This window comes from Apteryx rowi, unplaced genomic scaffold, assembly GCF_003343035.1.
Source record: "Apteryx rowi isolate R43461 unplaced genomic scaffold, aptRow1 scaffold_643, whole genome shotgun sequence".
NCBI lineage: Eukaryota > Metazoa > Chordata > Aves > Apterygiformes > Apterygidae > Apteryx > Apteryx rowi.
In genome coordinates, this window is record NW_020450920.1 from 318458 (window position 1) to 337601 (window position 19144).

At 36.5% G+C, this 19144-nt stretch overlaps 1 protein-coding gene across 4 annotated transcripts in view; it reads left to right on the top strand.

The window, feature by feature from the left end:
- The window catches only part of RNGTT (RNA guanylyltransferase and 5'-phosphatase), a 197543-nt gene that overhangs the window by 25411 nt on the left and 152988 nt on the right, over nucleotides 1–19144 (top strand). For all 4 annotated transcript variants that reach the window (XM_026084500.1, XM_026084499.1, XM_026084501.1 and 1 more), the window contains 2 exons: nucleotides 4086–4195; nucleotides 5031–5132. In XM_026084500.1, the coding sequence (XP_025940285.1) occupies nucleotides 4086–4195; nucleotides 5031–5132 (212 nt within the window). The remainder of the gene's footprint in view (nucleotides 1–4085; nucleotides 4196–5030; nucleotides 5133–19144) is intronic.

The window sequence follows — 19144 nt, forward strand, 5'->3', positions numbered from 1 at the left end:
GCTGTCCACCCTTGTGTGTTTGTACAATTGCTTACTCTTTATTAAGTGTAGAACTTTGCATTTGTTTATAATGAATTGCACCCTATTTTTTCCTGCCCAGTCATAAAATTAAGGACAGCATTGAATTCTAAAGCTACCATCACAGTCTATATCCCGGTTTTTAAATTCACATGTCACAAAACTAAGAATATTCTATTACCTAAGTTAGGGAAAAAGAATTAATTCTGTTACATCTAAAACAGACCCTGCAGAGCCTCCTCACTATCTTCTTCCAGTTTGTTAGTGAAACACTGATAGCTTCTCTGAACCTGGTTTTGAAATGGGCTGCTCTCCTGTTTTGTAGAAATTTCATCTACCCCATGTTTTCTGAGTTCACCTATGAGAATGTTATGCAAGACAGATCAAAAGCCAGTATCCAAAAGATGTGATATTTTCTGCTTCTCCTCATTCTATTTCACCACAGAAGACAAGTGATTAGTTGAACACAGTTTGTTCTTGAGTGAGAATCAGTATGAATTTGTTGTATCCTTTTTGCTTGTACATGGTCAGAAGCAATTTTTGTGATTTGTTCCTCTATTTCTAGGAGTTAAATATAAGCTGGTCGGTTTAACTCCCTGGCTCTCCCTTCCTCCCTTTAGAAGTTAGGCATTCTCTCTCTTTCTGATATTTTTTTGAACTGTTTCTTGTTGTCTGGAGAGCTCTCTTTGAGTATATTGGCGTTCAGGCAGCTCTCTGAGGAGCCAAAGTGGCTCTCCCCGACCCAGGCCTGGTGGGAGCCAGCAGGCTCTGGGGCGTGCAGGGTTGGGGCTGTTCCCACCCTTGCACAGAGGCAGCTGAGTGCAGGTACCCAAGTGGCTCTTGACAGAACTGGAGCAAACTTTGATACTGTCTGAAAGTACAGTTTTGCTCAGCTAGCTTTGGGGAGTGCACCTTGTTTTCATAGCGCTGTGCCTTAGCTGATGAATATACTTGAGGCTTTGCAGGAAAGAAGGTCAGGCCTCTTCTGGTCCATCTGCATCTCTGGCACTTTTTAATCCTCATATTGGATCAAGTCTCTGGATAACTGAGTTGATTATAGTCTTAGCCTGCTGTAGTCAACTGAAATGTTCTGTCTCTGCTGTCTTAATAGTGCACAATCTCTTCTTCATCCTGGGTCCTCAGCACTTTGCTCCCCCCGCCCCAGTCCTCTATGTCTTTCAAATTGGCAGCACTGCATGGAGGGTTTACCAGGCTGCTTAGTCAGGGGAACGGAGAAGCCTGTGTGAGAATACAAAAGGAACCTGGGTTGTTTGCCCAATTATAAGCTGTACCTGTTTCCTTAATTCCTTCAAAATTGCACCCCTCCTCAACCTCAAAACACAACCATGTGTGTATGTGTATGTAATCATGTACATCAAGCACATGCTGCCTTTGCAACAGGACCTGTTGTGTCTGGTCAGGTGTTTAAAATCAATAAACAATTAAAAGCTTTTACAATAAACAAAAACAAAAAAAAATACACCAGCTGGTAAGCAAAGTAACTGGAACCAAATTAAGATTTTATTTTTTTTTTTACATTCTAAGAAGCTAACACTTTTGTAATTTTGAATAATTCACTAACTTTTTTTTTCTCACCATATGGAGAATTCTCTAAACTGCACAAAATTATATTGAGTGTGAAAGCAGCATGCAGCTGATTCCAGTTTGTCGGGAAACTTGATGGTACTATGCACTCTGATAGCAGTGGCTCCAAAAACAGTTGTGAATTTGTGTAACTGTCTGAATCGGAAAATCTGCAAGAGATGATCTGAAATGGCAGGCACAAGTTTCGTGTTTTTTGGGGGAGAATCTTTCCTGTTGCCTGCCTTTTGCTTTAATCTTAGTCCTGAGGGCCATCACACTGTGGCATTATTTTCAGCCGTGTTGCAACCATCCTCCTTTATTCCGTGGTGTGCTTAACCAGTGTGTGAATTCAGCCACGGTGCTGGCCAGCCATGTGTAGCACTCTGCCTCCCTCCTGTTGGTGTCCATGTAAAAAAATACAGGATAAGGGACTTGCCAAAAGTCTGTGGAGCTTAAGGTAACTAGGTCATGAAATAGCTTAACGCTTGAGGCTGTACTGTTCTCAGGGTATGATCCTGTGACACTGCCGAGGCAAGTGTAGCTAGTACCAGGCTGCTAGTGGAAGGTACGGTGCTCCTGCCCTTGCCCCCCTTGTGTGCCTTCTGCTTCCCCTGGGCTGCCACTGCTGCTGCCTCATGCCATGGTGAGCTAGGTTAGGGTACTCACTTGGCAGAAAATCTAACAACATAAGCTAATTTTTTGTCCTGCTTCATTCCTAAACTGGCTTAAGAGAAGAGCAGATGAGTACCACGGTGTGCGGAAGGGGAGGGGAGCAAAAGACTCATTTTATCAGTAGCGCAGTTAGATTTGCTAAGGCAAGTTTCAAGCATTTTGGAGAACAGGCAGGAAGTATTTCTGTCTTCATTTGCAGGATTCATAGCTAAGTAAATATAACTTCATGCTTTGATCTTCTCAGTCTGCAATGAGAATTTATTTGGATGTTGTTGAAATAAGTCTGGTAGGTTTGGGTTTATCTATAGAAATCTTTAATTATGGAACCTTCTGGGCCTTATGGCTTTATTGTGTTCTGTTGTGCAGAACTTGTTTTTATTTCATTCACCATCAAACACTTTCTGCAATACATGCGTTATTTTAGTTTGAGTTTTATTTTTAGTGTTCTTTTATTGATCATTCCTTAGACTTTTCTATGGCATTCAGAATAACTTCTCCACTGTAGTAACCTGGTTTACACTGAGAATGAAATTAAGCCAGCTCATTCTTACACAAATAATTTTGTTAGAAACCAGCTTTTTATGTTCTCAACTCCTTTCGTTAAGGTGTTTGTGGTAGATCAACTAAAACTCCTGAAATTTGGTGCTGTGCAAAATGGGGGAAGCCATATTCATTGTCATGAGTCTATTCAATCTTTCTATTTTTTTTTCCTTCCAGTTTAAGTTTGTTTTGAGACTTAGAATGTGCTAGATCACCTAAGAGGAGGTAAAATCCATGTAATTAAACTTCTTATACTGTAATTACCATTTAGGTGTGATAAAACTTACATATTCGGTTGAAATCATGCATCTCAAAGAGATTTGGAGGATTTAATTTTTTCATCTGCCGAGATTGCTGTTAGAAAAATAGTGTTCATAGATGTTTCCCAGTGACTTTAATCCGTTCATTACAAAGTTCRTTAAATTTGTCTCGTATGCTAAATCTCTACTGTTGGTGAAAAGCTTTTATTTTCTACGAATCAGGGAAAGTGTTGGACTGTTGCTTTAAAACTACTATTTATGAATTTGTAGTCATATTTAAAAAATTTTGTTTTAACATTTCATAGAATTCAGTTTTGTCCTTGTCTTCCAGTTTGTTTGTTTTGAGGCCATGCTTTTTGACGTACCTAAAAATGGCATCACAAAGACTTCTGCTAGGAAGAGTTTTATAACCTTTAATGTACAGTGATTTGCTCCTATCTTACAATACTGTTTAAGTTCAGATTCACATCCACATATACATGCCTTACTTTACTTTTTTATTGTATAATTTTTTGTATACTGAGGATGTTTAATTTGATCCCTAATGTGCAAGACCCTGATTCTGTAGTTTGACATGGGAACTTTACTGAGAATACTAGCTAGACAGTGCCTATCCATTACCATTTACGCCTATCCATTACCATTTACCTCTCCCCCCTAGCCCCCCAATAACTCATTTCACTGATTGGGTTCATAATATGGCTCACAAATAAATTTGCCATAATACAGCAAAACTGAATGATGGTATTGTGGTATTTGGAGAAGAAGTAGTGTTGAGGAAGACTGGAAGAAATCTTTAAGCTCGTACTGCCAGTGATGGTCATGTATTGTAAAAGATCCTAAATCTTGAATTGACATGTCAACATCGTGTTCTAAAATGCAGAACAAAGAATCTCTATCCCAAAGAGTTTTTTGGCTTTAACTTTTAGTGTAGAGGTTCACAGCTATTTTCTGATCTGCTTTTATGAAGACTTAAATACTAATTTTTTTTAATATTCTTTTTTTATTTAGGGTGCAGTTTTCTTGGAAGGAGTAACAGTTAGATGCGTGACCCAGGTGACAACACAACCAAAGTTAGGAGGGATACAGCAAAAATGTCAGCAGTTCTGTGGATGGGAAGGGTATGAGAAGAATATTTAGCATTTGTTAATTTATACTGTCTAGAAGTAAATGTTATGTTTCTAGTTTTGCAGAAGGAAAAAGCTCATTATAAAAAGGAAAAAAAGGCAACAGTATTTTCAGGTGGATTGTTAAAAAAACAGAAGAGCCACCTCAGGAGTGCTCAATAGTGAAACAAATGAAGATCATAAATTCTCCTATGTAACAGAATGATCAACTGTTGGAATTAAGAAACAGGATTCTAAAATTGCTTCTACTCTGAGATTAACAAAATGTTTTCATATGAATAGTTGCTACGCAAATTCCAAGTTTAGTCTAGTCCAGTTATTTGTGTAAAATTTAGTGTTTGTCCAAGCAATAGACTTTTTCATACAACTGCAATTACACTTCAGTCTTGAGGTATAGTATTCACTTTTAGTTCTTTAACATAGTTAAAGCCAACTTGAAATTGTGCCCAGTGTTAATGGGAGCACTGTTTTTAATGTTTCAGACTGTAAACTTCTCCTTTTTAAAGCAGAAGACTCAGACAGTTGCTCATAGTTTTCCCTAACTTGCTGATGCTTATAGTTCAGTTTTGAATTCAGATCTCTCTTCCCCTAAAAATACAATTTTGAAGTTCTACATAATTCAGTTTTCTGTCATGAATAAATACCTATGTTATCAAAATGCATGTGGATTCTCCTGCAAAATACCTTATTGAGGAAGATGTTCTAATTGAAAGTTAACATTGCAGCAGGTCTATTACAAACTGTGGCTTCTCTAAGTCTGATGTAAAAAATGCATTGGCTTCTGTGGCTACTCTTAGTAGAACATGAATAAACATGGTTCTTCTTTTAGGTCTGGATTCCCTGGAGCACAGCCTGTTTCCATGGACAAGCAAAATATTAAATTTTTAGAGCAGAAGCCGTACAAAGTTAGCTGGAAAGCAGATGGCACTCGGTAAGTTTATTTTAAATGGAAAAAGAAAAAAACCCAACAAATAGGGTAGACGGTTTGTATTTTCTCAGGAAAGCAAATTTGGTTGTACAATGGACAAAGCATATTCTAACAACAAAACTGACTTCAAAGTTTTAATTTTTTGTTGTTGTCTTGGTACCCAACATTTACTGAAGTTTGTGGTCCAGTTTCTTTTTAGCAGCTGTTCTGCAGACTGACAGTTAAATGTATGTAATCTTGTTCTTCATGACCCTTGCCTGTCTGTCAGGCAAGACTCACTATGTCTTAAAATAATCTGAGGTAACAGTAAGAATTTGTTAAGCTAAAGAATTTGTCATATAAAAACTAAATTAAAACTCCTAGTTGATTCTTCAGAGGCCAACTAATATTGGAAATTTCATGGGTTTCTTTTATTCATACTATGGTCCTTTGTTCAAACTTGTAGCTCTGGTTGGTTAGAGAGCCGATAGTTTCATGTTCTCAGACCAGTTCTCATACTTTCTTTGTAGAGGTGATGTTTTCTTGTACCAGACTACAACCTGATCAGATTGATGTGTTGAAGCTATTCAGTGATATTCATTCTGGTTTGAAAAACATCCTTGTATTTAATTTCTGTGGTTTCCTTCATGTTAGCATTTCAAAATAGAAGAAATTCCATATATTACCAACACGGAATGGCAAGAAACTTCTTTCTCTGATTGTAACTGGTTATTTATCTGTCTCAACAGAATGGAATTCACTTGTCTAAACATTTGCATCTGGTGTCGTTTTTAGGTGTCACAGGATGCTCTTCCATGTCTCCAACTGCTAGTACAGAATAGTGTGGGTTTCACACAGGCTCTGTGTCATATTTGCCCCATCCTGAGTGCATCTGAGCTATTCTGTGGTGTCTCAGATGATACCAGATGCCTGTATTTGGGCAGCCAGTCCCACCCAATTGTGACCGATTGCTGTAATAAAAATTGTAATAGGATTCTAGGGACCAATTCATTTGACTTATTTTCCAGTTTACATTTTGCAAAACAGAAATATTTTGCTTTTAAGAGACTCTGAGGCATTGCATACAAAAATCATAAAATTATGGAAATGTCTGTTGGAAGGAATTCCTGGTAGTCGTTTAATCTAACCTTCTGCATGAAGCAGGATTATTGCCAACACTGCACAAGGTTAACTGTGGCTTTTAGTCAAGTCTTGAAAACTTCCAGTGACAAGGATTACACAGGCTCTGGGTAGTCTGTTCAGGGCTGTATCACCCACCCAGGAAGGAAGCTGGACACCTCCCTCTGCACCCCGGTATCCAAAGTGAACCTTCCAAAACACAATTTGTAGCCGTAGCCTTTTGCATCATTTGGCACTGCTGAGAAGAGTTTGGGCTCTGTTTTTAATTGTTCTTCAGAAACCTGTAGACTGGCATTAGATCACTGCTTAGCATCCTCTTGCCTCTCCTTGTAGGTCATGTCCTCTAGGCTCCTGACCATCTTTGTAGCTTTGCACTGAAGCTTTTTCGATTTCTTTACACCCTTCCAGGACCAGGGTGCCAAGAACAGGTGCAGGACTCTGGGGTGGCTTACCAGTGCTGAGCAGGAGTTAACAGTACTTTRATCTACTGGCCATGTTCCTCTAATGTAGCCCTGTATACAGAGGCTCTTGTCTGGCGACAAGAGCACATTGTTGGCTTATATTTAGCTTGGTGTCCACTGTACCTAAGCAGCCCTACTGAAAAGGGCTGGGAGTCAGCTGGTTACGCTTGTAAAATAATAAAATTATTTCTCAATATACAAATCAAAGAATTACTTGCACAGTATGAGTGATGGGAGCAAAATACCAGCAACAGAGTGCTAATAAACAAGGAATTCCTGTTTTTACTACTTTATAACTTCTACAACTGCAGTTGCCTTTTTGCAATTTTAGTATTTCAACACTTTAGTATTAACAAAACCTAATGATCTTGATCAAATTCACTGAACAGCTTTGTGAGAATTATGATGAAATGTGCTGTTAGCTGTTGCTTTATTGAATGTTGTTACTAGCATAGATCAATCGATAGCTGTAAATGTTTTAGCAAATGCATTCAGTATTAGCTAACTGCTACCATGACTAGGCATCACCTTCCCTATATTGGCTGGAACCAGAGCCTCCTAAAAGAGGAAAGCAGTTTAGCCTATTAAGAATACTGCATCCTGCATGATGCATCCTCCAGGGCAGGGACTCAAGGTGACTAGTTTGTGAGGCTCTGATTTGAACATCTTCTACAGTGTTTCCTTTCTTTGCTTTCAGTCTTGTAGGGAAAAAGTTGTGTCACACAGGTTGCCCCCTTCCCTTCTCCACCCCGAACATCTTGGGTGAGGGATAGAACATATTTGCTATTCCAGTGTGTTGTTACAGTAAATCATGTTGAAAAAACCCCGGGTGTTAGATACTCTATTGTCCTTGTACTCTTACAAAGAGATACTGTGACTCTTCCTATAAACAAATCTTCTGCAAATAAAATTCCAAAACTGTAATTGTACTTATTTTCATAGGACATGTAATCTGAATATTTTTAGTAGGTTAAACATTTTTGAAATTACAACCATTCTCTTGAGGTTTTGGAACTGTCATAAGYAGGGATTGAAACTTCTATTTTTCTTCAGTGTTTCTGGTTTCAAAACTAAAATAGAGAGTCTCAGGTATTAATGGAAATGGCCTTAACCTATGCTACTCATAGCATTTAGATCACAATTTTCCTTTTGATGGTGGGCATTACCATGAAGTAATTGATAATGGCGTTTCTTATATCATATAATAATGTTTCAACAGCAGGAAGAATTTAAATAAGGTGGTATTTTTCATTCATTTCAATAGTTTGATTTTTATTTCTAAAATATGTTCTTCACATATGATAATATTAAAACAATTGTAATCTGTGCTGAGTGGAATAACTTCATTTGCTCTAAGTGAATAAAAATTAAATATCTTTTTAGCCTGCTTTGACTTAATCAGAAAAAGTGTGACTATAATTAATGTGCATGTAGTAAGAAGAGGACTGTTACACTCATTTCTGCTTAGTGTTTTAGACTTGCACACGTGCACAAGTTAGAAAGCATCAGTTATATGGATGAGATGTATGCTTTCAGAAAGAGGAGGTCAGGATTTGTGATTTCAGACAGGTAAAGTTCAACTACTCTTTTTGTGTACTGACATAGGTAAAAACTGTTTGGTTTTAGCACTGTGTGATAGAAAGCATACTCTATTTCATTACCTGAGACAAAGTTTTGATACTAAAACAACAAATGGTGTAGGTTGTCTACTAGAGTTTTTCTGAATTCTTGTGTTCTCTGTACTTCAATGATTTATTAGCTTGGGCAGAGCATGATGTGAAAGTACAAAGTAAGCTCACACTCTGTATTGCATCCAAGCATTAGGAGCTGGCTGGGAATATTGGGCTTATTAACATTGGCTAACTGTATGCACAACCACGAGAGAAATGTGATGTAGGTGTTCTCATAAAGCCGGCTTACAGAAATAGGTTGTTGGGAGATCTGGGCTTATTCTGAGAATAGTACAGGTGCATTCAAATGCTGCTGAGCCTAAACACACAAACCCAGCCAACTTAAACTGACCACGCAGGGAGCCAGATGAGAGTCTTTGCACTCATTATGCAATTAATCCACATTTCAGTTACACTACTCATGAAGTTTACTTATGAAACTATGAAAATATGTTTACAAAGTATTAATGTCCTGTGTGGCTCAGATGTTGGTATCGGTAATCCTTGTCTTTTCTTACATATCTGTCCTTAAGGAAGCATTTGTTTTAGAGACTGATTTACACTGGTACTTTTGTATGTATTAAAGGTATTTATGAAAATGCTTTAGAAAAATCTAAGTGTACTGCTTCTAGAAATAGAAATAGCAGAAAATAATTTTATGTTTTTAAAATAGTTTATCTATAGAAAGCCATTTGGTATTAAAGGAAAAAAAGCTTCATCTGCAATGCCTCTTGTGTGCATTTTCACTGGAGAATATTGTGTTCAAAACTTAGCTAATATAGTTTGATATGATTTAGAACAAACAGTAAGAGGCCATAAAAAAATAATTAGTGCTATGCTGTAGGACTGTAAGCTATTTTCTTTCCCATTTCCTTTTGTGTTCTTGTTTTTAGTATGGATAGTATTTCTTTATCTCATATTTTATGTTATTCATTTGGAAAATTCAAGTTTTATGGAATATTCTTATTTTCTTATTCAAGTGTACAGGATGCATACATTAGGAATAGTGAAATAATTGTATATAAAATAGTAGTGCACCTGAAAGAATCCCTTTTGTGAAAGAAATTTAAGTGGGCATGTAATTCTGTATAGTAATTCTAAATATTTTGGACATTATATCCTGTGTTTTTAAAATTCTAGACTGCTGCCTAAGCAGAATGGATTTTGAAGAGTAAAATTGAGGGAACTAAATAGTTCTGTTGAATTTTCTCAATACAGATCATAAGGCAACTTAAAGCTGAGTGTGGAGATGCTCAGACTGCTAAATATATTCAGAGAAGAGAGTACTACAGAGATCCAATATTAATGAAACTGAGCTGAAAAAATGTTGTAAAAGAAAAATTACAGATGAAAACTTCAGTCACCATTTGGAYATTTAGACAGTGTGTCGTGATAGCTATCTTAGTCAACAATGAAAAATGACCGGCAATTTTTACATTGGACATAATTCCAAAAACTCTCCAGAGATCTAGACTCAGTTTGCAATTAAACAGATTTTCATTAATTATTCTGAATGCTTGTGTTGATAGGCATGATTTTGCTGAATTTAATATTGAGACATACTAAGTTAGTGGACATCTGTTTACTAATCCCCTATTCTGAAGCTGTTCTGTTCAGCGTGTTTTAGGTATAACGGTCTGAGGTTTGCCTATTACAAAATTTTTTGGCTTGCAGGCTTTATTCTTTCTCCTTTAAAGAGTACTGCTGTTTCATCAACCTGATTGGACTTTTATAGAAGACTTCCATAGACTCTTACAGAGCCTATATAGTCTCTTGTATTGACTTACAGAAAAGTAGATATTTAACTAAAACCTTATCTCATACTTTCTCACTTAAATAAAATGTTCTCATTCTGGTTAAGAAAAATAGTTGTTCAGCTTAGCCAAGCTTCTCATATTCCACCATTGTTAAATATTTGCATTTTATTTCTGCAGAAGTAGTTTTCTCAAGAGGTTGCATGGTTTAAGTCCTTTTTGTAGGTTGTCTTAAACTGACATATAATGTTAGTGATTTCACTGAGGACATTTTTTTTTTTTTCCAAAGGCATCTATTTTTCCTATTAATTTCAGCTGGAGCTGAATTTTTACCCTTTTGGTTTTAAGGGCTGTGTTTTACAGTGGCACAACAGTGCATGTTTCTTGCTTTCTTAATATGGCTTTATTTTTCTTCTCCTAATTAAAAAAAAATATTTTCATAAAAGTGCTATTTAACATTTTGCATTGACTAAATAATGTGTAATTGATTAGTTAAATTATTTGACAGTAATTTGGTCTATAAAGTATTTGGGGGAATTTTAGTTGGAGTAGCATCATACACACTTATGTAAATGTATGGGGTCTGATTCTGATTTGGGTAGAAACTCATCTTTCTCTGTTCTCATGGAGATCAGAGTTCACAAACTTTTGGCTTATCCTTACCTAGTCTGTACTGATTCCCAGTGTATGTGTCTACACTGATGGTTTTGCTTGTTCCTTGCCTTATTCCAGAGCCCTTGTGCCACAAGCATCACCGCTGCATACCACCTTGTTCTCCCTCCAGACTTCCTTCTGGAGCAAGCCAATGTCTTCGCTCCAAAAGGAAACTCGGGTACATTTGTCTGGATAGTTTGGTCCAATTTTTAACATAAGCAAATAGTATGGATAAATACTTGTCTCTTCCTGCCCAAGGTAGTCCTTCAGTTTTGGTTTTGTGCTCTCAAACACTCCTGAATGCTCTTACACTGTATGCCTTAGTATGTAACATATACCCATAGCACATGCTGTAAGAACAGCACTCTGGCAGTACGGCTCTCTCGTCATTTTATACCCTTCTAAACTGAAAAATGACAGCAAATATTTCAGGGCTTTCATGCCTCCAGGGGTGTCAAGAAGCATATGAAAAAGTCCTGATGTGTAGTGTGATAGGTACTGAAGGCTGTTAAGATCTGATCTCATTTTCTCCTCTTTCTTTACAGAGGGACTGTGACCCAGTGAGCCGTGTGCTACACAGTGCTTCATGGAGCACTAGCACAATGCGGCATGGAAAGGATGTCCACAATTAGTCTCAAACTGAATCCCACCCTAAGACACCCCAATGTCTACAGGCATGGGAGATATCTAAGCTGCCATTGTAGTCAGTGCCTTGTACGGAGTGTTTCAGTAAAGCTTGCAGTAGATGCTTTGTGGCTGGTCTGCTGAATCACTCAAGGTTTCTTTTTCTGGGTTGACTAGATCTCATGAGCTATAATAATAACTTATCAAGCTTATGTATAAACATGTATATACATTCAACTCAGATATAGACAAATTAAAAAAGCTTTGTAGTTCACTTGTCATTGTGTCCCTTTGGAAAAGTATTTTGTTTGTGCCAGTTATTGGCACATATGTAAATATTATATGTAAGCCATTCAATTCTGAGGAAAAAACACTTCTTAAATAATAATTATAAAAAAAATTCACTGCAACTATTTTGCTTGAATGGTGTGAATTCCATACTGTATGTTTATCGGAACAGTTGTTAAACCTCTGATGTCTTAAAAATATTTTAATGCTAATCTATTCATAAGGCACAGAAATTCAAAGGGCAAATTGAAAAATTTCCCCTACTAAAATGATGCATTTTGGCTTTGTTAATACAAGTATATGCTGTATGTTAGCAGTAGCTACAATCTATGTATGGCTTTACAAATGTATCAATTTATGTAGGGCTAGGTTTCAGAAATAGCGGTTGCTATCAGGATCAGATAATTGTTACAGTATGTTTCAGGCATACTGCATGACTCTGCTACCAACTTTGTACTGTAAAGTGATTAGCCCAGGTGGTTAGCGGCTTGCCTCTATCCCTTGATACATATCTCATTAATAATGTTTGTAGCAGATGTTTGTTCTAATGAGTGGAGCTGAATGTTCAGACAGGAATAGTGTAGGTAAGGTAATGAGACACCAATTTTGAAAAAAAGACTATTACCACTAAGAATAATAAAAAGCTTTAAAATGTCTATAGAGTAATTCAAAATAATACAATCAAACAGGACTATATTTTAAAATGTTAAAATTTGACCTGAACAAGATGCAAGCTATTAATAGCTTTAATAATTTTCCTACATTTGTATGAGTATCTTCTGTTTTTCACATCTGTACACATGCAATTTTAATTTAAAAAAAAAAGTTTTCATACTATAGCTGTTCAATTATGGTAAGGCAGCTATCTGAAAAAATGCAGAACAGGTAGTGCTTGCCAAAGGCTATTGTGTTTGAAAAATGTTCATATGAATTTGATGGTTTACAAAGATCTAAATGCAAACAAGTAAAGACAGAGTGTAAAGCACCTCTTTGAGAACAGAGCACCTCTTTGTGTTTGTTAAAGAAATATGATTAATCCTATGCATGTAAGTTACTAAAATTATCAAACTCGCGATAGCTTCCCAGGTATCACAAGTTTAGTTTTTTGTAGAAATTGAAGAAAATTCCTATTTTTATGAAGAACTTTTATCATTGGAAGTTACWGGCTCTCCAGAAACATATTTGTGACAATTGCTTGAAGGATGTCTACTTGTTATGTTATGTTATGATAACTTTTTATGTATATTGTTAAAAGATAACAAACACAGGGCTTAAAGATTTCCCCTGAATTTAAATGGAACAATATGTACTTTTTTCTGTCCTATGACCCTGTAGATGATGAGTTGAAGTTTACATGCATAATTGAGAAATTGCAGATCCTTACTATGAAAAGGTGTCTTGTGAGGAGAGTAACTTGTGAAAATAYGTGATCATTTCTAAAGAACAACTCTACAAGAAAAGGAGAAAACTGAGAAAGAGGTTTGCTGTTTTAGGAATCAAGAGGTAAGAGAAGGTAACCTAAAATAAGGTGGCAAGGAAGAAAAAAGGTAGCCAGTCTGCAAAGGATTAAAGAAGAGAGAATGAAGTGGGTTCATGAAAAACTGCCATCCCTGAGAGAGAGGGGAAGGTTAGAGGAAGTTGGGATAATAGCTAGAACAAAGGAGGATGGAGAATATTGGAGAGTAGCACTAATGCAATTAAAAAACCCCCTAAATCTATGCAGTTGAGAACTCATTACTAAGAGCAAGAGACAGGCTTGTCATGAAAGCAGATCTAGAGAACAGAAAGATTGTCTCCTGGGAACAAAGGTATTACTATGGAGTTAAGCTTGAATGAGACTCTGGGAATGAGAAAGAAGCCATAGATTAATCTTCAGATTGGTACAAATGACCAGATTCTTGTGGACACAGAAGTTTATGCCAGGGAGTGGAAAATGTTTGAAGTGGAGTCTTACACAATTGTTAGTGGATTCTTGCCTGTTTTAGAGGAGGAGGACAAAGATGTAGGGCTTTGAGATTTGACAGATGGCTTTGGTCATGGTGCTAACAAGATGGTTTAGGACCATTTGTCACTGAAAAATGTTTATCAGCAGAGCTTTTCTCAGGTATGGATTTCACCTTTCTGGGGGCCTCATTTCTGGCCCTAGATGGATAATGTATTAGTGAATTATGTATTGCTTTTTGGGTGTCTTGTTATGTAGTCGTGCTCAGGGTTGTACATGTTGCCAGTTTTGGTGTCAGGAAGGAGTGTTTGCCCCATAATGATATGACAGGGGGAAGACCCCACACTAGCCTCATCTGGGCACTTTTAACCTTTAAACCACACTTTCCCTTCCTTTCTCTTTGTCCTTCTCCCTCCCCCCACTCCCATCTTAAAAAATACACTTTAAATATTTACCAGCTTTGTGCACTGTCAGTTGGTAATGCTGTGTATCTCTTACTCTATTGGGGCACGTTATTATGGTCTGAAATTTTAAAGGACAGGTGTTCAGGGGTTTGGGTTTGAACATGTATTGAATAGACTTTTCAGAAACAAATGCTTTTATTATAGSAGTGACAGGTTTTGTGAACAACTGGACTTTAACTCAAGTGATTGGATTTCAAGCTAAATAAGCTTTATTCAAAGCACAAGCTTATATAACTGAGCGATGTGCAAAGCCTCAGTTGCTGAGTGCTAATTATACACTTTGTTCATGTGTGTGTAGGACAGTTGCTGTTCAAATGCTGATTATTATTTTCACTGAATATCTCAAAGTAGTAGTTGTAAGGGTTTTTCTGTTCTTCCTATGAAACTGTGTCAAAATAGGATGTCTTTTAAAGAGAAGATGTGAAACAGAAACCTTAGTTAAAAGGATAAAGTAAGTGTTGCAGTTTTCTTATTCCTAAATCTGCACCACCTTGTTGTATCCTACAATTTCAGGTCTTCAGGAAGTACTTTTTGTTTACATGGCATGGTCCCTAGTATGGTCCTCACTTTTAACTACTAGACGGTGTTGTTCAAGAGGAAACAAACTTGCACGTTTTTAAACTAGTTCTGTAGTTCTGCTTCCACAGTTGGAGGAACCTTGGTTTAGGATGAATCTGGAATCCACAGAGGATTTACTTTACTGAATTTATTTTGAAGAATATATTTAATTTGGAGGTAGCATCTATTCTGTCTAGAAAAATGAAGTTGTAGAATTTATTGAAATAGTTGTAATAAAGCTTTTTTATCCCTCCAATCTAGTGTAAAAGCTATAAATAGCTTTTAAGGCTATAATACTAATCAGTTGTGGAGCACCTGCAGTTTAGCTCTGAAGTTCGAGATGATGATATAATGTTAAGCTTCTGCTAAAGTATATAAGGGTCACATATGTCAGTTCTAAAGATGAGAATAGTTTAGCTTTTTACTGGATTCTAGATTATAAAGTGATGCTTTTTTTTTTCTTTCAAAACTTGCACCTGCTTGACTTATGCTTTTTGAGAAGAGAAAACTATATAAACTGCCTTTTCTAGTGATTGCTGAAAAGAGCAGTTCATAGATGTTGCAGCACTCAAATAATTTTTCATTTTCTGAAAAAGCAGTTACCCGATCCATGGTTTTATATAGTGTATTTAGGTAGGCGTGGAAGAGAAGATGGGAGGAAGAAACAGGCAAGATATATTTTGGGAGCAGAAAGATGCTCTCTCTTTTTGGTAGCTGAGGTATTTGAGTTTTCGCTCATTCTGCATCTTATTAGTTATCCCTTATGTGTTGGACAATAACCTTATGATTACAAGATTTGTTTGAGATCAGCCTGTTTCCTAGAGTGATAGGAACCAGGAATATTGCATCCTTACTTGAGTTTTTATTTAAGAGCGAGGAAAAAAAAAAACCCACCCCAAAACCTTTGATAATTTGAGGCAAGACTGATAATTTGACGTAAAATTAAGGGCACTCTCAGCACATTAAGTTTGTGTCCACTGTCTCAAGGTAAAGAATCTCCAGCACAAGGTTGCCTTCATCATCTCCACCTGATAGGACATGTCCTTTTCTCCTCTCCTGTGTGTTCTACAGGGAATGAGAGCAGACCTAGACTTTCTGGTGATCTTGCAGCAGAATAGGATTTGTCAGTGTTTTTTCGTAGTCAGGCTCAGGGAGTAACCAGATCACTCATTAGTTTTGTTTGTTGACTATATTAATTATGAACGAGGAAAAGTCTTTCTTAATTGAAAGACTGTAGGTCAAATGAGGCAGTGCAGTGTGTCATAAGGTGAAAGACTGATGTCTGTAACTACTGTATATAATTACTGTTGGTCCTAAGAAGTTCCCACAAGGAAGTACTGTGCTTTAAAATAGAGATGTATATTATAGGCTGGGGTATTAGTTTCACGACTGTTGTGGTAGATGATGCTTCTGAAATTGTTTTTTACCTGCATTTAGAGTAGGTGGGTGTTTTTATTTATTTATTTATTATGAAGGCACATCTATATTACTTTGCTTCTTTTCTCTCCTCTGGCGTCTGTCTTTTAAGTCTTTGAATTGATGTAGAGAAATGAATAAATATGTATGACAGGATATATCATCCCCAATTTGGATTCAGATCAACTTGAATGGCCAAAGAAGGTGTGTTCTTACTCTAGATGGTTTGTGGTTTTTTTCATTTATATGTGCCTACGACAGAGTCAAGACTCTAGGGTGGTAAAAATAAAATGAAATGATAGAAGAAAATTGTTGGTTTGGTGTTGCTTTCCTTGGTGGTTAAGGAGTGCTGTTGGTATGATAGCATGCCATAGAAGAGCATGTGTTTTTGTATTTGTGAAATACCAGACTTGGTGCTGCATAATTCTGAAGGGTAACTCAAGCCTTTTGAAAAGTACTACTTAACTAATTATTCATATAAAATTGTTTGAATATTTGGACAGATTGTCTGCTAAGCAGGCTCTTTTGATTATTTATAAAGATTTAATGTATTAAAATGCTGATTAAGTAGTTTGTGTTATGAATACTAATCTTAGAGTATTCAACTGTAGTCCTAAAAAGTTCTAATTAGATCAAGATAAATGGTGTGCCTGCATGTGTACCTGATGTTCAAGCTATGTGCATCAATGATTACTTTTTTTTTCTTTTCCCCTTTTTCCTTTCTCATAGACCATTTTTGAGAATGGAACACTGTGTCCTGGGCTGCTGGTTCTCTTGGGGGGGACTATGGCCACATTCATGAAGGATAACTTATTAAGCTTTTTCAGAGAAGAATGAGCTTATTCAGTCTTAATTCAGTCTGTAAAGTAGAACTACATAAATATTTAGGGCAGCACTTTTCACTTGCAACTGCTCTTCCAACCTGTGAGCACAAGTGACAGTTGTACTCTTCTGTGGCTTGTGCCATATATGTAGACTGAATAGATCTAGCATACATTCTGGCATTGATCATTTCAAAGTTAAGGGTACCTGCATTTTTGATGTTGTGATACCCCTTTTCTTGACTGTTATGTTATGGACCTTCACGATTCTCTTGTTGGAGAAGGAGCTACTTGTCTGAAGCTAAATTCATTTATGCTATTAGTATACCTCTGCATAGCACCTTCTTTGCATTTTTGAGCCCTTTGCTTCAGGCATGAATTTCTGTCTAAATTTACAAGATATTTTCAGACTAAAATTTGTGGAGGAGGGTTGTAGCCAAGCAAAGTTCAAGAAAGCTTGAAGCTGAATATTTACAATAAATATTAAAATTTATTTTTGGTAAGAGAATCCAGTAATTCATTCCATTTTGAGACACCAGATTGATGGAACACATGATTAGCTTTTCAAAGAAGTAATCAGAACATTTACATTGAATAAGAATTGAGAGGGTAATTTTAGAAGACTTAAGGAAACTTTTTTTGGGGCAGTTGTTTTCTGATAGTGTTTCTCCTTGGACTATGGAAATCTACTTTAATATGTAGCTGGCCACTTAGCATCATTAAAATTTGGGTAACACAAAGTGAATCTATTAAAAAAATCTGATAGTACACAAATTATGTATCTGGATCACATCCTGTCTAGTTAGTTCTTCCTTTGTTTTGAACATCAGATGCTTTATAATGAACTCTAAGAACCCTCCAGTATATATTAGTTATAGATAAATGTACTGTTTGTTGTAGGTCAAATCATGAATAACAAGATGGCTTTAATTTTAACCCATAAGATTTAATATCYTTTAAGAAAGAAACAAAAAACTCAGCAGCACTCTAACTTAATTAAAACCATGGATGACTGTCAAGAATCTGGATACACTGTAACTGGATAGTCTTTTTTTTAACCTCGCCAAATTCTTGTTTTTACCAACTCTGTTGCAGAATTGCRCAGTCTAATAATACATTATATAGAAAATAGTTGTACATTGGTTTTGAATTTGCCATCTGTTAAATTAATTAAATACATCTTTAGTCTTGATTTATAAAACAGGAAAAACAAAACTTTGAACTAAGTCTAAACTATGATACTATATTGAGAAAAGCAGTGCCGGTTTCTACACTAGCTATGCATGAGTTTTTTCATGCTCCATAGCATTATCATTATCTCTCATTCAAAACTTGGTTTCCCTATTAATGTGGGGTGCACATAGTATCCCAGGTGAGGGTATGCCAGTAAGTTGTATAGTGGTGCAACATTGTTTTGTTATTATGCACCACCCTATTAGTTATGTGACCTAATGACTTGTTTGCTTTTTTTTTTTTTTTTGACTGCAGCTGCGCTTAAGTGCTCTCACTGACCTCTGTAAAGTAGCTGCTCTATCTGCTTTCTCAGCCAGCAGAGTTAAGTTAGAACATTGTAAGGGGGGTGTGCATGCGTGGGGGTGTGTGTGTGTGTGCGCGTGCGGTCTTCCATACCTCTTCCTGCCTGAGCCTTGGTACTTTTTAGATATTGAAACTTACATTGTTCRTTATTGCAGGTTGGGGCGTTCTGAAGATTTCTGGAGTATGTGTTGTCATCTGCAGATTCACTGCTTTGCTTTTGTGACTTTTAGGGTTGTGATAGTCACAAAAAAATCTTTGGACCTTGAGCTGTCAAGGGAAGCAAATGAAAAGGGAAACCCTGTCAGAGTTGGGAATGGAGAGTGGTGGCAGGCAAGAATAAGAAAAAGAATATGATGTTGAGTGACACAACGGTGTAGGAGACTGATGAATATTACAGATAATGAAGACTGATCATCTGCATGAGCTGTGGGGTGTCCTTTATCCTATAGTGGGAACTTATACAAGGTGTATATTTGCAGGGAATACCACCTTAAAGAGTTTTGTGAAAAGGAAGTTCTAAGATATTAAATATGCAAATGGAATTGATGAATGATATGATATTGAAATTAAGCATAGCCTTTTCATTGTGATATAGGATGTARTCAACAAGAAAAAAAATGAAAATTTTCTATGCTAGTATCAAGCCAGGATGGCAAGTYGGAGTCGCTTGAACAAGTGATTCAGAACATGAATTATATTGGAATATAT